The 15,818-nt window shown below is 38.9% G+C and overlaps 1 protein-coding gene across 2 annotated transcripts in view; it reads left to right on the top strand.

Annotated features, from left to right (window-relative positions):
* The window catches only part of CDC14A (cell division cycle 14A), a 111,851-nt gene extending 97,348 nt beyond the window's left edge, over window positions 1-14,503 (top strand). Inside the window, exons 14-16 of one of the 2 annotated variants that reach the window (XM_073643037.1) lie at window positions 1,784-1,912; window positions 6,168-6,447; window positions 10,201-14,503. In XM_073643037.1, the coding sequence (XP_073499138.1) occupies window positions 1,784-1,912; window positions 6,168-6,447; window positions 10,201-10,230 (439 nt within the window). In that variant the 3' untranslated portion in view covers window positions 10,231-14,503. The remainder of the gene's footprint in view (window positions 1-1,783; window positions 1,913-6,167; window positions 6,448-10,200) is intronic. The other variant, XM_073643038.1, reaches the window with a different exon arrangement.
* The last annotated feature ends 1,315 nt before the right edge of the window (window positions 14,504-15,818 follow it).

The raw sequence follows: 15,818 nt of genomic DNA, 5'->3' as shown, positions 1-15,818 counted from the left end.
GCAGTAAAGAATTACAGCAGCAGAAAAGCAGTATAGAATTACAGTAGCAGCAAAGCAGTAAAGAATTATAGCAGCAGCAAAGCAGTAAAGAATTACAGCAGCAGCAAAGCAGTAAATAATTACAGCAGCAGCAAAGCAGTAAATAATTACAGCAGCAGCAAAGCAGTAAAGAATTACAGCAGCAAAGCAGTAAAGAATTACAGTAGCAGTAAAGCAGTAAAGAATTATAGCAGCAGCAAAGCAGTAAAGAATTATAGCAGCAGCAAAGCAGTATAGAATTACAGCAGCAGCAAAGCAGTAAAGAATTACAGCAGCAGAAAAGCAGTATAGAATTACAGTAGCAGCAAAGCAGTAAAGAATTATAGCAGCAGCAAAGCAGTAAAGAATTACAGCAGCAGCAAAGCAGTAAATAATTACAGCAGCAGCAAAGCAGTAAAGAATTACAGCAGCAGCAAAGCAGTAAAGAATTACAGTAGCAGCAAAGCAGTAAAGAATTACAGTAGCAGCAAAGCAGTATAGAATTACAGTAGCAGCAAAGCAGTAAAGAATTATAGCAGCAGCAAAGCAGTAAAGAATTACAGCAGCAGAAAAGCAGTAAAGAATTACAGTAGCAAGAAATCAGTAAAGAATTACAGCAACAGCAAAGCAGTAAAGAATTACAGCAGCAGCAAAGCAGTAAAGAATTACAGCAGCAGCAAAGTTGATGAGGTTTTACCAAATCACATTCACACAATCGGGAAAAATATCCAAGGTGGAAATTGATATGTGATGTATGATCTTTTATGCTTTGGATTTTTACCCTGATTTCACCCTTTGCAATGTATGTATGTGGGTGTTGCAGATTTTGATATGGATTTGCCAAGGATCTGCAGTATATGTATGAAGGTAATCTTAGGCCAAGTTCACACGACCACGTTTTCGGCTCAAGTGCTATGCGTGAAAAAAGGTGCAGCACTTGGGCCAATGTTATTCGATTGGGCTGTTCAGATTTGTGGTTTTTTTCACGGGCTAAACCTGTGTGTGAACTAGTTTCTTCCATATGTCGGATAGACTCTACTAGTCAAGCCTATGGGTGCACAAGAAAAAAAAAATCTGATTTCATGTGGATCATCCATATGGCACCTAATTTTTACAGTTACATTGAAATTCTTTATCATAGGAAACTGTATTTGGTCTTGCAAATTTTAGCAAATGCTGCTGTTTAAAAACGGATGCCATATGGATGACAATTAAGATGAAAGCGCCCATATTTTCTGGATGAAATTCAGATGATTTTCTATACGCTCATGTGAACCTAGCCTTAGAGCACTGTGCTGTGCAGCTGGCCAAATGGCTGTAACCCTGTCTACCTGCCTCGGCCAATGGTGGCACGATTTTGAAACAAAATTATGCGTCTTTTAGCCATCGTGAACCTTGCACACCAATACAAGTCTATGGGTGGGTGTAAAACATCGGACTGCACTCTGTTATCATCCGAGTGCAGTCCGATTACTGCGGACACAGAGAATGGAGAAGATGGAGAAATTAAGTTCTCCGTCTTCTCCGCAACTGTGCTGCGATTCAATCGGATCACAGTAACATGACACTCGGCCCAAACATGAGAGAACCTATGCTAGTGTGAGCGTACCCTAAAGCTGTCAGTAGACAAGGATAACATCCTAACCAACTGCAAACTGAAGGTGGGTTTCAGACACTTTAAGCAAAATTGGTCAGTCCTTGTGATAAAATAGTTGTTCTCTTATGATTATAATTTGATAAGTAACTGTTTTGTGATGTTCCTTAGAGTAATCGCCTCTAACAGCACACAGGGCTCCATGTCCCCACTGAAGTCATCCAGGGTGTCTGCGTCCACATCAGCCGTTGCAAGAAGAGTGGGGCAGAGCTCAGGGTCCTCAGCCAGCAAGATCAAAGGGTGAGTGTCGTGTATTAGATGCGGCCACGCTTACTACATTCTACTGTCAATCCCTTAGTGGAAATCAAGCTGTAAAGTGTTTTCTGAACTTGATATCTTTTACTGAAGCTTCTAATATAATTACCATAAATGAGCTACTTTGATCTCCGACATTAATCACACATCCTGTGGGTTCTCTATGGGAAAGCTGCTGCCAAACATCTCTGCCGGCGGCTTTTCTCTTAGAGAACAAAAGGATCGGTGGTTCCAAGAAATGCCAGATCATTATCTTCCCTGACAATCATCTGTTGGGCCCCCATACACATTAGACCGTCGGCTAAACCCACCGATATCTGCAGGTTTGGTTGATATTATACTAATATGTATGGGGGCCTTAAAATAACTTTATAAGAGCCTTAAAAGAATGGAAATTATAAATTAGAGATAGTTGTTTTCATGAATACTTATGATGTACATTATTGACATATCATAATTATATAGATAAATATCCTAAACTTTTATAAATTATTATGACTAAAAAGGGTATTGACGATTGCATTATCATCATTACATTAATATAGAAAGGATTGATAGAATGTAAAATAGGTGTCAAGAAATATACAGTCATTGCACCATTATTTTTTTTGTAACTGTACTAACTTGGTATAAAGGTAGATGCATGAAGCCTCAGGGAATGAACAGCGTAAATCAAAGTCAGAGCTAATGACTGACATTGAAGACATTAACACCTTTTGTCGATCTTGGATTCTGGCTTTTGATTTTCTGCGTGGGATAATGTACCATGATTGCATGTGACAATACTATTATGTCATTGTTCTAATGACTACCAGAAGTATGATCTGACACATAACTATAAAGTGGAGGTGCTGCATATATATATATATATATATATATATATATATATATATATATATATATATATATATATATATACACTGTATATACGGTATATACAGCAGGTGAAATAAGTATTGAACATGTTACCAGTTTTCTAAGTAAATATATTTCTAAATGTGCTCTTGACATGAAATTCTCACCAGTTGTCAGTAACAACCCATCAATCGACACAGTCAAAGAAATCAAACCATAGATGTCCATAAATAAAATTATGTGTAATAATGAGAAACGACACAGGGAATGAAATGTATTTAATACTTTGTAGAAAAGTCTTTGTTGGCGAGGACAGCTTCAAGACACCTCCTGTATGGAACTAGTTGCATGCATTGCTCAGGTGTGATTTTGGCCCATAAGTATGTTTTGCAACAATAAGGTTGTGAAGGTTTTGAGACAGCTCACTGGCTTTACACATCATGAGATGTTTCTTGTGTGGCTCCATGGTAATGAGACACCTTTTTATAGGCCATTATATATCATATGCTCATATTATTTTTCACTAAGTGACAGGATTGCTTTCGAATTACTGATAGATTTCGGCTGGCGTCATGACTTTCCATGGCTTTTTGCACCTCTCTTGCTTTATGTGTTCAATACTTTTTCCCTGTGTCATTTCTCATTATTACACATAACGTAATTTATGGACATCTATGGTTTGCTTTATTTGCCTGTGTGGATTGGATGGGTTGCTACCAACACATCTGGTGAGAATTTCATGTCAAGAGCACCTTTAGAAATATATTTACTTACAAAATTGGTGACGTGTTCAATACTTACGGTATTTCATCCGCTGTACATATAACGTATATAATATCTGCACCTGATACATTATCAGAAGCAGAATTTTCATGTAATGGGCTTCAGATCAGCCAATTGTGGCAGAAATGAATCACTGTAGTGATCATGTTTCAGTAGTCGTCTCATTGTTATCATTGGTACAATCACCTCTGTATAGAAAAGTCAGGATCCAACACTTACAGTAGGTGATAGTCTCAGCTTAGCTCCTCCCCCTCTCTGCACAGTGACCCACGCACAGGTGACAGAGCATGCCCACAACACTCTACCGTGAGTCATCTCCAGACTGCAGGTACTTATGATTCATGTGGCAGCTGTAAATCTCTAAACACTGTTAACAGCGACTCAGGTAAGATGGCAGCCCCTATAATCATGTACAGAGAATACAAGTGACAAAATCTACAATCAAAAAATAAACTACAATTTGAAAAAAAAAAAGAATTTGTATCAATATCTGGTTTGAAATAGTAAAAAAAAAATAGATGATACATTTAGTTGGTATTATAGTGGGCAATGGTACAGTATATAGTGTACCATCACATTCTGCAATAGGATAGTTAATAAATGAGCAGTGTAATGGAGTAAAGGTTTATTAATATCTAATCTATTACATCCCAGCATGTGGAGAACGCCGGCACTCAATACAGACGTGGGGTCTTTAAATGATAAGAACTTGAGCCTGTGCCATGATGTCTTAAAAAAATAAATGCTTCCTGCAGCCCGGGCCGCTCTCCGGCTCACCGCTTCCTTTCTCTGGAAATTCCCATTATGCAGCTGAAATTGAGCAGATTATTTTCCCACTAGAGGGAAATTTTATTACCACACGAGACATTCTGGTTTATACAAAATGTCATGCACCTATAGATCAGTGAGTAACAGAGCAGTAATCACTAGTAGACGTCCATTCCCCACATATTGTTCTGTTGTATAGAAAATATTTCCTGTTTTTTTTTTTGCTGACTTATTAAATATCCCCAAGTGTAGATAGCCATTTTGTGGAATCAGGCTGCATTTAGGAGAAATTAGGTTTAGGCACGGTTACATCAAAATTGAAACCTTGATTTCCCAACTTTTAGCCCCAATGAAATGCAATACATCCCACTGTGTAGGCGTACTAGGCTCTCGTAGTAACAGAATGGATCAGTGCGGTATGTGGGTTTTTATTGTATACTTTTAGCTTTCTACCCTATCAAATATAGATAGACCCGTTTATACCGTTCCAATGGAAGCCAAACAACACTCTTTTGGCTTCTGTCGGGTGAATGGATCCCTATGGATACATATAGCATACATGCCAGGAGCTTAGGAAAGGTTATTCAGCTCACCAATGTGAAAGGAGCCGTCCGGCAGTGCGAGAATTCAGCTGTGTCGGCAGCAGGACGAAGCAATAGAGGTAAGTATCCAGCAACAGGTCTGGAAGAGCGTGATTAAAAACAAACATTTTTTATTATGAATTCATTAAAAGGCAAAAAAGAAAAATATTTTTTTGGGACTGTCCCCAGGGATTGTACCCAGTTACTCCCAATAGATCTGATGCGCTTCCAACTAAGTAGCTCGTATTCATAACAAAAAAAAAGGGGGGTAAATGACATACCAAACGTGGGGAAAAAAAAGGGGGAGAGGGATGATCTTCTTGATGTAGGATCCGAGTTCTGTCACCTCCCTGTTTGGGTGGAGGGACTTTCTCAACAGCATTAACTCTGAGAGTGCTGACATCACCCTGGTGGTAATTTAGAAAGTGTTGGGAAGCACCTGACAAGCTGCAGGTTGTATTGTATTTTTTTCCCCCAAGTTTGGTACGTCTCCCCCCCCCCCCCCACATACTTTTTTTTTATTTTTTTTTACTATTTAATGCATTTACTTGTAACGTGGAACCATGGCAGACTATGAATAAGAACTACCCAGTTCGAAGCGCGTCATATCTACTGGAGTAACTGGGGACAGTCACAATTTTTTTTTCTTTTTTGCCTTTTAATGAATTCATAATAAAAAATGTTTGTTTTTAATCACGCTGTCCCGGACCTGTTGCTGGATACTTACCTCTAATGCCAGGAGCTTATACACTGTATACATTATTATATATTGAGTTAAACTTACATAAAGGAATTTAAGTCATTCAGACATTTTTTTCAAAGTAAGTACAACAGCCCCATCAAGTATTTGATAATGTATGCAGTTTACATTTTGAAATCTGGTGCCAGATACGCTTTAAACAGCATTGGTATACACGCAAAGGAACATGATGGGAACAAATCTTGGCTGCCTTGGTAATGTGCCTCCTCTCGGTATATAGAAATGTAATAATAAATCAGTAGTTTTTACTGTATTGTTTCTGCTGCATGAATATATGTACACACGGTATAACCTGGGAACACCACGCGGTATTGTAATGGTTGGGCATGCTGGTGACTCTCATTACATGTGTAACACTCTGTGCTGTGTTTGCGCCATTAATCGCTTGTATTTGAGCTCCAGCATGTGGTCAGTTCATGTCATTTTCCTGCATGTTGATCAGCCGTGTCAGTGCACCAGGGTCTGTGATATCCCCCCTGTTTTCTCCTCTCAGTTATTCTGTAAATTCGCGGTATGCTGGCTCACTTGGGAACCTGAACTCTGCTCTGGAGGAGATAGACAGCACCCGCAGCTCCTCTCCTTCCCGCCCCAGCTACTCCCCGGCTCACCCTTCCAGCTTGTACCCCTCCAGTCCTCATGGGCGAAGCCAAGGCGAGCTGAACAACAACCGTAACTGGAATGTGTCTACCGCTGGCAATGATTCCTACGGATCCTACCGACCCTCATACACCGGCCTCACCTCCTCTGCACGTTACCTGAGCCGCTCTATTCCTGTAAGTGTCCTTCTATTGCACCCTAACCACCAGCAGGCACACGGAGGCCGTCTGCTAGCTCCTTGGCGGCCCTCATTCATTCCTGCCTGTGCTTAACGCTTCCCTGTTGGGTATCTTCTCAGCTAACATAGCCATGCTGCCCTGCTTACCTGACAACATGTTTTATGCATCTATGTTCACTTTGGATCACAGAAACAGAAGATATTAATCTATCCGAGCAGGATTATTTTTTACATTGTAATATTGTAAAATAAAAATTTTAAATAAACTTTTATATTACCAAAATGCCAGCAGGGAGCACTAATCATATACCAAGTGCATGCTGATATTATAGAGTAGCTGTACAATTTGGTCTATTTAGAAAGCACAAGTTAATGGATCCAGTCCCATTTCCCTGGGGTCCCGGGACTAGGGGATTTTAAGGACTTGCTTCCTCCAGATGATGACAGCCAAGCAGGCTACATAGTGAGAACTGATTCCCTCAGGGACCTCAAGGAGGAAAGATTCTGCAGAGTAGGAAAATGGCACTTAAACGCGTTCCTGAGCCTTGTAACAATAACCTTGTTCAAGAGAAAGTGGGCAAAGCAAAGACACTATACAAATGGAGACTGACATAGAGGCTCACCATAGAAAGCTTTAACCAGAAATTAAAGTTAGAATTTAATGCTTACGTTAATCAAGAAGTCTAGTTTCCAGGCCTGATGGTTGGGGTGCAACATTTTCTGCATGATCCTGAAACAATCAGTCTTGTAGAAATCCCGCACAGAACAAAAGGGTTAATTTTCGGCTGATCAGTTCCATCTTTGGCTAGTGGTGGACTGATGCCCCAACCCTAGTTAAAGGGAATCTATTTACCAGGTTTTTTTGCTACCTCTTCTGAAAGCAGCATGATGTAGAGAAAGAGACCCTGATTCCAGCGATGTGTCACTTAGTTTACTGGGTGCAGCAATTGTGATACAATCAGAGTTTTTAAATGTTCCATATAGCAGAGCTCAGAAAGCTTCCCCCACCCACACCACAGATTTGCAGCTTTCTGTCTATATTCAGTGCTGTGGTCATGGATGGACCAGGATGAACGTGGCCTATAGTCCAAGCAATAAAAACACTCATTGTATTGAAAAAACAGCACACAACCTAATAGGTGACACATCGCCTAAATCGGTGTCTCAGCCACACATTATGCTATTCTCAGATTACATAGCAAAAGCCATCTAACAGATTCCATTTAAGAGGGCACGGCTTGGCCAACTTTTGTCCTACAGCAGGAAGGATTTGCTGCAGCCAGTTGTCTTACAGCCACACACAGGGCAGTGAGGAAGAGAAGGGACATGGCTGAGCTCCTAAGCCACACAGAGAAGACCTTGTTGCCTTTTCATATTCTATTATGGCACCGTGTTGTCAAATCTTTTAGGTAATGTGTGTTTCTTCCTGCGTGACCAGCTTTTTTTAGTTTTTTTTTTACTTTAAGTGAGCTTTTTTAGTTTTCAGTAAAACACTGACCACCACACACGATCTACCCATCTAATACACTCATTGTCGGTACTTGGTCCCTGTGCCTAGATTTTATGAACTGAGGCAGATAGTGGTTACCATGCAGAATACTCATCCACGGACATGTAGGTAGGTACTACTCACTGGACGTACAGTGGGGAAAATAAGTATTTGATACACTGCCGATTTTGCTAGTTTTCCCACCTACAAAGAATGGAGAAGTCTGTAATTTTTATGGTGGGCACACTTCAACTGTGAGAGACAGTTTCCAAAAAGAAATCCAGAAAATCACATTGTATGATTTTTACATAATTAATTTGCATTTTATTGCATGAAATAAGTATTTGATACAATAGAAAAACAGAACTTAATATTTGGTACAGAAACCTTTGTTTGCAATTACCGAGGTCAGACGCTTTCTGTAGTTCTTGACCAGGTTTGCACACACTGCAGCAGGGATTTTGGCCCCCTCCTCCATACAGATCTCCAGATCTTTCAGATTTCATGGCTGTTGCTGGGCAACATTGAGTTTCAGCTTCCTCAAAGATTTTCTAATGGGTTCAGGTCTGGAGACTGGCTAGGCCACTCCAGGACCTTGAAATGCTTCTTACAGTTGCCCTGGCTGTGTGTTTTGTGTCATTGTCATGCTGCAAGACCCATATTCAATGCTCTTACTGAGGGAGGTTGTTGGCTAAAATCTCGCAATTCATGACCCCATTCATCCTCCCTTCAATACTGTGCAGTCGTCCTGTCCCCTTTGCAGAAAAGCACCCCAAAATATGATGTTTCCCCCACCATGCTTCACAGTTGGGATGGTGTTCTTGGGGTTGTACTCATCCTTCTTCAATCAAACACGGCGAGTGGAGTTGAAACCAAAAAGTTCTATTTTGGTCTCATCTGACCACATGACCTTCTCCCATACCTCATCTGGATCATCCAGATGGTCATTGGCGAACTTCAAATGGGCCTGGACATGTGCTGGCGCGAGCAGGAGGACCTTGGGTGCCCTGCAGGATTTTAATCAATGATGGTGTAGTGTGTTACTAACGGTAATGTTTAAGACTATAGTCCCAGCTCTATTCAGGTCATTGACCAGGTCCTCCCATGTAGTTCTGGGCTGATTCCTGACCTTTCTCAGAATCATCCTTACCCCACGAGGCGAGATCTTGCATGGAGCCCCAGACCGAGGAAGATTGACAGTCATCTTGTGTTTCTTCCATTTTCTAATAGTTGTGCTAACAGTTGTTGCCTTCTCACCAAACTGCTTGCCTATTGTCCTGTTTCCCTTCCCAGCCTTGTGCAGATCTATAATTTTGTTCCTGATGTCCTTAGACAGCTCTTTAGTCTTGGCCATGGTGGAGAGGTTAGAGTGTGATTGATGGAGTGTGTGGACAGGTGTCTTTTATACGGGTAATGAGTTCAAACAGGTGCAATTAATACAGGTAATGAGTGCAGAGTAGGAGGGCTTCTTAACGAAAAACTAACAGGTCTGTGACAGCCAGAATTCTTGCTGTTTGGTAGGTGATCAAATACTTATTTCATGAAATAAAATGCAATTTCATTATTTAAAAATCATACAATGTGATTTTCTGTTTTTTATTTTTAGATCCTGTCTCTCACAGGTGAAGTGTACTGACGATAAAAATTACAGATCTCTCCAATCTTTGTAGGTGGCAAAACATGCAAAATCGGCAGTGTATCAAATGCTTATATTCTCCATTGTATATATATAGAGAGAGAGAGCCAGGAAGCCCTTTTAAAAGGAATCTGTCACCACGTTTTTGTTGTCCCATGTAAGAGTAGCATAATATAGGGGCAGAGACCCTGATTCAAGCGATGTGTCAATTACTTGGCTGCTTTCAATTGTTCTGATAAAATCTCTGTTTTATCTGGTGGAGATGATCAAAATTACAGTAGGTAGCCCAGTAAGTGACACATCTCTGGAATCAGGGTCTCTTCCCCTACAGTATGCTGCTCTCAGATTAGGTGGCAAAAACCTGGTGACAGATTTCCATTTTTGTATGTCAAATCTTATTAACCTGAATTGGTTTTATACAACTATTCTATAGTTAGCAAATACTTAAGAGAGTTCTTCCACATTTCTGTTTTTTTTTTTGTCAGTGTAAACATTTTACTAGACCTAAAATGTCCAATTAGTGTACCATTGTTCCCCCTGCTTCCCTCCATCCCCCACCCCCACTCCCCGGGTCTGTATTGATTGTGGTCCTGCTGGATAATGACTTTGCATCTCTTTTCTTCCAGTCCCTTCAGTCTGAATCTGTTCAGTTCTAGAGGCGCCCACGCAGCTGTTAACCCCTTCCCCGCCATGAATCCTCTGCCGTGGAGAAATGAAAGCGGAATAAAAAAAAGGAATCCATTGTCCAGATAGCGTTTGAAGCTTAATGAAAGCATGATAACTACCCACCACTGACGTATATTGCTCTGCTACTGACTTTTTTTTTATCATCTCTTAATTTTTTTTTTTTTTTTTTTTAAATGGACTGGATTTTTATATTGAATTAATTTTTTTTGTAGAATTCAGTACTGGTTTGTACATATTTGGTTTGCAAATACAAATGTACTAATAAGGTTTGTTTAGGTGTATGTATATATTGCATAGTATATTCTGAATATCTGGCACACGTAGAGCCACATAGATAAAATGCCGGATTGTCGGAATGCCATTGGAAGTTAGCAGCGGGAACGTCAAACTTCAAGTGCATGGTGTGAAGACAATTGCTGAAAAATACTTACCTAGGTTCTGTCGGCTCTGTCTTCAGGATCCAGTGCTTTGGGTCCAAACTTCCCACTGCTATACTACCTGTGCACCAGCTGAATAACCCTGAAGATGTTGTAAGGAGGGGTCTCATCAGTATAGGAAAGACGTCTTCATTCCCACACACCTTGCTCTTAAAGGACTCCTTGCAATGCTCCCCAGGAGTATTCAGTTAGGTGATGTCCACATGTCCTTTCAGACGTTCCGTTTGTCTGTTCTGTTTTAGGAACAACCCCAACGTTGTCCAAAAACTGTGTGTAAGGTCACATGCAATGAATATTCAGCAGACCCATAGAAGAAGCATGGAAACGACCAAGTAGAGGAAATATAATATAAAAGATCAATAACTTTTATAAAAAAATGCATCAGATAAAAAAAATAATTAAAAACAATTAAAATTAATCCACACAATGAAAAAGAGATGGGGAAACCAGAAACACTGTATATTGTATGTATATGGCTGGGCACATATAGAAATAATAGCTCAATCAAAAGAATTAAAGAAAAAGCCCATAAAATGTAATAGGCCTACAGTGGCTTGCGAAGTATTCACCCCCTATAAATTTTTCATGTTTTGCTACTTCACAACCTGGAATTTCACAGTTTTTTTTGAGGGTTTGCATCAGGTCATGTAGAGAACATGCCTACAACTGTGAACATTTGGTTTTCTTTTTATTGTGAAGCAAACAACAAATAGGACAAAATAACTGAAAACTTCACCTCCCTAAAGTCAGTATTTTGTAGAGCCTCCTTTTGTGGCAATTACAGCTACAAGTCGCTTTGGATAAGTCTCTTTGGGCTTTCCACATCTTGCCACTGGGATTTTTGCCCATTCTTCAAGGCAAAACTGCTCCAGCTATTTCAAGTTAGATGGTTTCCTCTGGTGAACAGCAATCTTCAAGTCTGACCACAGATTCTCAATTGGTTTAAGGTCTGGCCTTTGACTAGGCCACTCCAAAGCATTTACACATTTCCCCATAAAGCACTTGAGTGTTGTTTTAGCAGTATGCTTTGGTTCATTGTCTTATTGGAAGGTGAATCTCCGTCCCAGTCTCAAATCACTGACAGACTGAAACAGGTTTTGCTCAAGAATATCCCTGTATTTTGCACCATCCATCTTCACCATCGACTCTGACCATTTTCCCTGTCCCTGCTGCCTAAAAAACATCCCACAGCATGATGCTGCCACCACTATGTTTCACTGTGGGGATGGTGTTCTTGGGGTGATGAGCTGTTTTGTTTTGGTGCCAGATATAGCATTTACCTTGATGGCCAAAAATCTATTTTGGTCTCAACTGACCATAGCACCTTCCGCCATACATTTGGGAAGTCTCCCACATGTCTTTTTGAAAACTCAAAGTGAGCTTTACAATTTTTGTAAGTAAAGGCTTTTTTCTGCCCACTCTTTCATAAAGGCCACTTCTATGGAGTGTACGGCTTATTGTGGTCATACAGCACAGGTTGTAATATAACAAAATAGGTAAAAAGCCAAGGAGGGTGAATACTTTCGCAAGCCACTGTGTGTATAAATATGCACAACATGCTATTCTCAGGGGAGCGTTGTTACACTTGATACTCACCCCCTGATGAATTACGTTGTGTGAAACGCTCGGCAGATGGACTGGGCACCTTGATCCCTTATTTTGGGCAGTGAAGTCTGTGAATTTGTCTCTACTACCTAGCATTATTATTTGTCTTTATAATTACATATCTATGATTATCGTCTATATTTGTGATTTATTGTTTTCATATGTTAGTTCTTTTTTAATGTTGATTTACAGCTGCTATATTGTGTATACAAATTTATACATAGATCTATTACCTTTTTTGGACTTTTTCTTGAATTGTTTTGATTGTGCTATTATTTCTATATGTGCCCAGCTTCATGCATGTATAAGGTTTCTGGTTATCCCAACTCTTTTTCAGTTGTGTGGATTAATTTTAATCGTTTTTAATCATTTTTATCTGATGCATTTTCAGTAAAGTTTGTGATGTTTTATATTATTATTCACACGACAAATGGATCTGTTGCATCAGGTATTGATACGGAAGCTGAGGAACCCTATTGATTACTGTGGGGTCCGTTTGGGGACTGTTATTTCATATGGAACAAAAGGTTCTGCATGCTGTACTTTTTATTTTTACCTTTCTTTAGAATGGATACTAAAGGACTCTATAATAATCAGTATATTCACTCTGCTTCCATTTGCATAACTGATGTAACAAATCACCTACTTATTCCGTTTGTCTGTTTGTAACATGGGACAGACATATGGAATGTCCGAGTGGATGTGTGAACAGAGCCTTAGACTGTTTTCCCACCGCGGTAGTATTGGCCCATTTTAGCATGTGTATTATGACTGTAATACCTGAACCTTCTGTAGTTCAACTAAACTGAACTTAGATCACCACGATTTATGTCCGGTTCAGCTAAACCAAGGAAGATTTGGGTGTTGCGGTCTTAATAGCGGTGATAAAATGTCCCCTTGTATTATAGCGGTGTACAGTTCCACTACTGATCGTAACAATCTGGCATCCCGGCTACTTTTCACTGTGTGTATATATTTATATATCTATATATTTTGTATATTTATATATAATGTATGTTTATATAGTATATATTTATATACTCACGCATATATATATATATATATATATATATGTACAATATATATAATACATTCAGTAGATAGACAAGGGTTATATATTGACATATCTTGAAGTATATTTTCAATTTTAGAAACTCTTTGTAACCAAAAAAAATCAGAAGATATATTTTTCTGTCTAGAATCATATTTTTGTAATAATGTTTGCTGTGGATTATTCTTTACCTGCATTGTTGGTGCAGGTACATTTTATATAAATGCAATATTAGGGTAACCTGATAATTACGGCTGATGTATAAGGAACAAATGGGGGATATGGGAGGATTATGTGTAATTTTTTTTTTTTAGAGAATTTTTCTAAAATATTTAGCAAATGTACATGTTCATCCCTGATGAACATCCTGGAACTTGTTCGGATCTAAATTAGTATTATTGTTTGTGTTTTTTAGGCAGCTAGATCCTTTGCTACAGTTCTGCCTTACAAAGACAAATGTGTATTAATAACATGGTGTAAATGGTTCAAAATGTGCTTTAAGCCATAGCGACTCTTGATTTAGAGAAATCTTGTTCAATTAAAACTAAAGTGATTGTCTTTAATAGGGTGTGGTACATTTGCTTTATTGATATCATGTTATTATATGGAATCTGTCAGCAGGTTTTTGCTACCTAATCTGAGAGCAAAATAATGTAGGGGCAGAGACCCTGATTCCAGCGATGAATCACTTACTGGACTGCTTGTTGTAATTTTTAAAAAAATCACAGTTTTATCAGCAGGAGATTATCACCAGAGGACTGCTTGGTCTGCTGCCATGTAGTTCAACCACGCCCCCACCACTGATTGGCAGCTTTATGCCTATGCACAGCAAACACAGGAAGCTGCCAATCAGTGGTGTGGGCGGGGTTATACAGAGCTCAGCATTCAGAGAACTGCTAGAACTGCAGTGAATAAAACAGTTTTTAATAAAAGCTGTAGCTCCCTGTAAACTAAGTGACACATCACTGGAATCAGGGTCTGTGCCCCTACATCATGCTTCCCTCAGATGGGGTGGCAAAAAATGGTAACAGATTCCTTTTAAATATTCAGCTTATTTAGGATGTAATTTATTGAACTGTTTGTAACAAATTCTGAGCTCTGGTTACTGGCTGTCAAAAATATCAAAATATAATTCGATTTAATCTGTGACATTCAATGTTATGCTGAATTAAGTTTAATAAATTGTTTTAGATTAGCAGAAACAAACACACGAAAAAAAATAAACACTTTGTACTAGAAATAGCGCCATCATAGGCTCAGTCTGGTGCTGCAACTTACCCCTATTCACTTCAGTGTTGCTACTGCTGTAAGAAATGTATTTTTTTAATCTCTACAGCATTTTAATTCACATAATTGAAACTAAAATGGTGGTTTTAAAATATTACAGGTTACTTCATGCAACTAGGTCGCTGCTCTAGCATAGTATCAAAGAATCATCTCTTTAATTTCTTTAAACATTGTTCCTTATAAATGAGAATGATTTCTTAAAACTGGAACTGTATATACGATATATGTCTTTAAATATAGAAGGACGTATTTTCGAAAGCTGATGAAAATGGTGTGTGAAGCACTGAAAACCATCTAATCACTTCTCTCCTACCATAAAGGAATATTGCTACATTGCTGAGATCTCCACTGTGCTCTAGTTTATCTAGAAAACAAACAAAACCCCTACATTGTATTAATCATTTCATTCCATCCTGTGGTTTTTTTTCCGTTGTTTCGTTTTTATGTTGACCGTTTTAATTTATATATATATATATATATATATATATATATATATATATATATATATATATACTTTGCTTCTCAACTTCATTGATGATGTCCATTTACATGAGTTCATATTACTCCATTCAGATAATAGAAATGGTATCAATAATAAATGCATATATACAATTGTTATGCACATACATTTGTAGTAATATACAGTGATTTGGTGCAAGCTTAAATAGAGTTGTTCCACAAACAAAGAACATTTTAATCAATTGATCTTGTAATACAAATAAGTTCCACAATTGGATGTGATTAAATAACATGTTCATGTGCTGGAATAATCTTATATATGTGCCCCTGCAATGTCCTTTATAATGGCCATGTCTGACCTTACAGGGACATGGTCTGATCATACCACATCTCCTGAGCAGGGGAGGACACAAAAGAGTACACAGACAGAACAGCACGGGATCACAGATGCTGTACCTAAAATGTCCTTTCTAATTCTCTCTCTTTAAACTTTAACTACTTTTGTTATTAGCTTTATTATAAAATACCATATACCTCTCCCTATCCTACTAATCCCTAAATGTGTTGTTTTATGGCACTTCCTGTGATTTTTCATTTGAGAGAAGTCTCAAACAGGATGTCAAAGGAAGCTGGTGCTGCACTTACTTCCTTGCAGCGTCTATCACCACTCCTGGAATAGGTTGTCATCAGGGGGCAGCGCTGCAGTTACTACAGTTTC

Source organism: Phyllobates terribilis, unplaced genomic scaffold, assembly GCF_046119375.1.
Source record: "Phyllobates terribilis strain yellow unplaced genomic scaffold, ASM4611937v1 Scaffold_8__6_contigs__length_399053987, whole genome shotgun sequence".
NCBI classification, from domain to species: domain Eukaryota; kingdom Metazoa; phylum Chordata; class Amphibia; order Anura; family Dendrobatidae; genus Phyllobates; species Phyllobates terribilis.
This window is presented reverse-complemented; position numbering and strand designations above follow the sequence as displayed.